This window comes from Ipomoea triloba, chromosome 9, assembly GCF_003576645.1.
Source record: "Ipomoea triloba cultivar NCNSP0323 chromosome 9, ASM357664v1".
Lineage (NCBI taxonomy): Eukaryota > Viridiplantae > Streptophyta > Magnoliopsida > Solanales > Convolvulaceae > Ipomoea > Ipomoea triloba.
In genome coordinates this window covers 29,403,691-29,407,116 of record NC_044924.1, presented here as the reverse complement: position 1 = coordinate 29,407,116, position 3,426 = coordinate 29,403,691, and the positions used below count along the sequence as shown (strand labels likewise).

Below are 3,426 nucleotides of genomic sequence, written 5' to 3'. Positions count from 1 at the left end.
CAACCAGACCTCTTAAGGCCCCTAACAATAGACTTATTTAAAATAATGTTGAACTAGACTTGTGGGTTATTGCGAAATAATCTTGAAGATTTTTATGAGATAGATTTATATACTAGACTTAAGGTTTGCCATGAAATATACTTAAAGTTTGCTATAAGTTGGCATATGGTGAAAGACCCCGTAAAATTAATTGAAAATTAAATATTTTTGAGATAACAGAGTCACTTTATATTATTAAATACAAAATCAACCAAAAAACATCAAGAAAAACCCAAACAAAAAGGTAGTAAATTAAAAAAAAAAAAGTGAAGAAAAATGATCATTACTTAATTAGCACAAACAAATATGCAGATTCTTTTTATATAACAAAGATCCTTAAAAAACAAATGCTAAAATTTTATTAAACTCCAAAGCAAAAGGTAGGCATATTGAAGAACGGAAACCCAGCAGACGGGTCCGCCGGAAAATGGTTATTATTATTGTCCACTCCGCCGCTTCCGCTTCCGCCGCCGTCGCTAAGCGGCGCCTCCTCTTCCTCCTCCTCCTCCTCCATCGGCAACCTTTCATACGCAACATTAGTGAAGGAAGCGGCCATGAGAATAACCGGGCCGGCCGTCATCAACTCCCCCACCACGTTGCCGCCGACCACCTGGCCTTGCTCGCCGGCCAAGTATATCGTCAGGCTGGTGGCGCCCGGCGGAGCAGGCGGCGGCAGGAACGACCCTGAGAGCGAGAGGATCTCGAACCTGCCGTGCAGCGTCACCACCGTCCCGGCGGCCGCGGATTGGCGCAGGGTGACGTCAGTCACGGTTCCGCTGCCGCTCATGACGCATATCCCGCGCTGGCGGCGGCGCGCGTAGGTGGCGACGCAGTCGAAGACGTCGCAGGCGTTGCCTATTTCTAAGATGTGAGCTCTGAGGGTGTTTGCGCTCTCCCTTGCGATGATCACCGGCGGCTTTGGCTTGTTCTTCGACCCCGGCGGCCGCCCTCGTGGCCTGCACCCAGTAGACTTGATAATTAAATTTGATTCTTCATCTTTAAAAAATATATCATTTATAATATTTTTGTTAGGTGAGTATAGAACTGGCAATCATTATTTGATGGTGTGTACTATCGGGTAGACTCTTGATTTGATAATAACAAAATTTCAAATTTGACTCCGATCTATTGAATTGCTTGATTTGTATCAATTAATTATGAACAATCTAATATAATCATTAGTGTTAATTTGTACCTTTGTGTGTGATTTTTTTACCCTTACATTACCATTATTATTATTTATTTTTCTTTTTACAAGTTATAAGCGCCATTAGATAATATAATTAAATATAATAATTAACTTCTACACTGTACTTATATTTTCTTATATAGTTACAAAATATTTTTGATTTTATATTTTTTCTTTGTTCATGATGTATGAATTATTTCTATTGTTATTTTCTTATTATTCTTAATTTTACTGTTTTCTCATTGGTAATATCTTATATTTGGCTAGTATATTTATAATGAATAATTGATTCCACAACTAATTGTGGAGTAATTTGAATTTAAAATTAAAGAAAAAAAATACGGAGTAACAATCAAACAAGCAATAAACATAATTGATAAATGAGATAAATAAACAGAGATTAGGATTCTGTGTACTCCATCATTATTAGGACGAAATCCTATATTTTCAAAACAATGTTACTTGTTTTTAATTTTTAATTTTTTTTTAAATACTATTGATCTACAATTCAATATTAGTAATGTGACATTCATCAATATGTATTGATGAAACACAATTTAGTGTGAAAATTTTAAATTTAAAATGAAATATCTGAGTTTAATTAATTAGCTAGTGCAAAAGATATCAAACAATCATTTTTTTAATATTAAAAATATGGTGAATTTCAATTTTAATAGTTGGGAATTGGAACAATCTTAATCAATTTTAAATTTAAAAATTAAAAGTAAAAACTGTAATAATCAAATAATCAAAATTGAAATTAACTGTAAAAAAACATGCAGTCAGATACAAGAAATTAAATGAAATTAGACCCTATGTTTAATTTACTTTAATTCTTCGATTTTCATTTATCTAGTTTTTCACTTTCTATTTTCTAAATTAGAAAAATGTAAGAATAATCATATTTTTAAAAAATTGTTTTAAAAGGAATTTGTTCCATGGCTATTGGCAAAATAACAGGAATCTAAAGTATAAATTAAGTATGTATAAACATATATTACATTTTAATATAGTCAGTAATATTAAAAAAAAAAAAAGAAAAAAGATGAGAGACTGAGAGTGATAGATACCTGCGAGTCCCGATATCGCCGGGATCGGAGTTGTTGGGTAGTGAGTCAAGACTGCCACGGCGGTGGTCGCCGGAAAAATGGTTGTTGTCGTTAACTTCATCCTCATTTTCGTGAAGTGGGAGCCTTTGCCGATTGAACTCCGAGAGGTTAAGTTGATGATCGTAGTGAGAAGCAGCGCTCAAGTCTAACCCAGCCATAAACAACATCCAAAGATAATGTATATATAGATAATATGAAAACAATTTTTTTTTTTGTCTACTTTGTATTGAAAGACCAGAAGAAAAATAAACCTAGTGGATATGAATGCAGAGAAAGTGGAAGAAAAAAGAGAGGAATGAGAGAGAGAGAGAGAGAAAGGAGAGGGGACAAGATAACCTAAAGTCACTCTAAAAAATTTGTCTAAAATATAGAGCTATCCTAACCGAAGAAACAACCAAATACATATATAGCAAATAATAAAAAAAGTTGAAAAACATTTTTTCGAGAGGAAGAAGATTGTTGAATGATGTAACATGTTTGGTTACGTGCGTGAGGGGAAAGAATAGCAGATAAATGTTTTGTTGGGTAGGTACCACGTGAGTCCCACGTATGAGAAATGTTGATTTGTATCAACACACTCTCAGTGAAATTTGTCTTATAAAATCTTTGTAGTGTGATTTTTTTATGTGATTTGTGAGGTATTATATGGAATCCGAAATTACTTAATGCACACTCTCTGGTCATAGATGTGAGTTTTTTTTTTTGTTTTATTATTATTATTATTATTATTATTTTTGAAGGGATAGATGTAGGTTTTAGTTGCCCTCATAAAACAAAATGTTGATTTTTCTTGAGTAATTTTAAGTGGATATTCGAATCTCATCGTGTGAAGATATTTAGTTTAAAATATTGTAATATGTTATTGTTAATTGTATTCAATCTTTACAGCATGTTTGCTTCTTCGTGATGGTCCCAAATAGGTAGGGTGAATAGAATTTTAATTTTAATTTGTTTTCAAATAAATGGTTTTCTTTTAGACATGATAATTAACACACTAGTACAGAACAACTAATTCGTGATCTTTGTAATGGGTTTTACACGATTGTTGTATTATGTATAACGGTCTCGGATAATAGGGTTGCGGAAAGT

General features: G+C 33.3%; 1 protein-coding gene across 1 annotated transcript; it reads right to left on the bottom strand.

The window, feature by feature from the left end:
* Window positions 1-306: 306 nt before the first annotated feature.
* Window positions 307-2,700, bottom strand: LOC116030313 (AT-hook motif nuclear-localized protein 23-like). The gene is made up of 2 exons (XM_031272534.1): window positions 2,299-2,700; window positions 307-995 (listed from the first exon to the last, which is right to left on the bottom strand). The coding sequence occupies exons 1-2, from the start codon at window positions 2,502-2,504 to the stop codon at window positions 401-403; spliced, it is 801 nt and encodes a 266-aa protein (XP_031128394.1). The 5' UTR covers window positions 2,505-2,700; the 3' UTR covers window positions 307-400.
* Window positions 2,701-3,426: the final 726 nt, after the last annotated feature.

What these genes read in the sequence shown, in the direction of transcription:
- LOC116030313 (XM_031272534.1), bottom strand. Translation starts at nt 2,504, where the DNA reads ATGTTGTTTATGGCTGGGTTAGACTTGAGCGCTGCTTCTCACTACGAT. An exon ending in GGCGATATCGGGACTCGCAG is followed by an intron (nt 996 to 2,298) that starts GTATCTATCACT and finishes TACTGGGTGCAG; the next exon opens with GCCACGAGGGCGGCCGCCGG.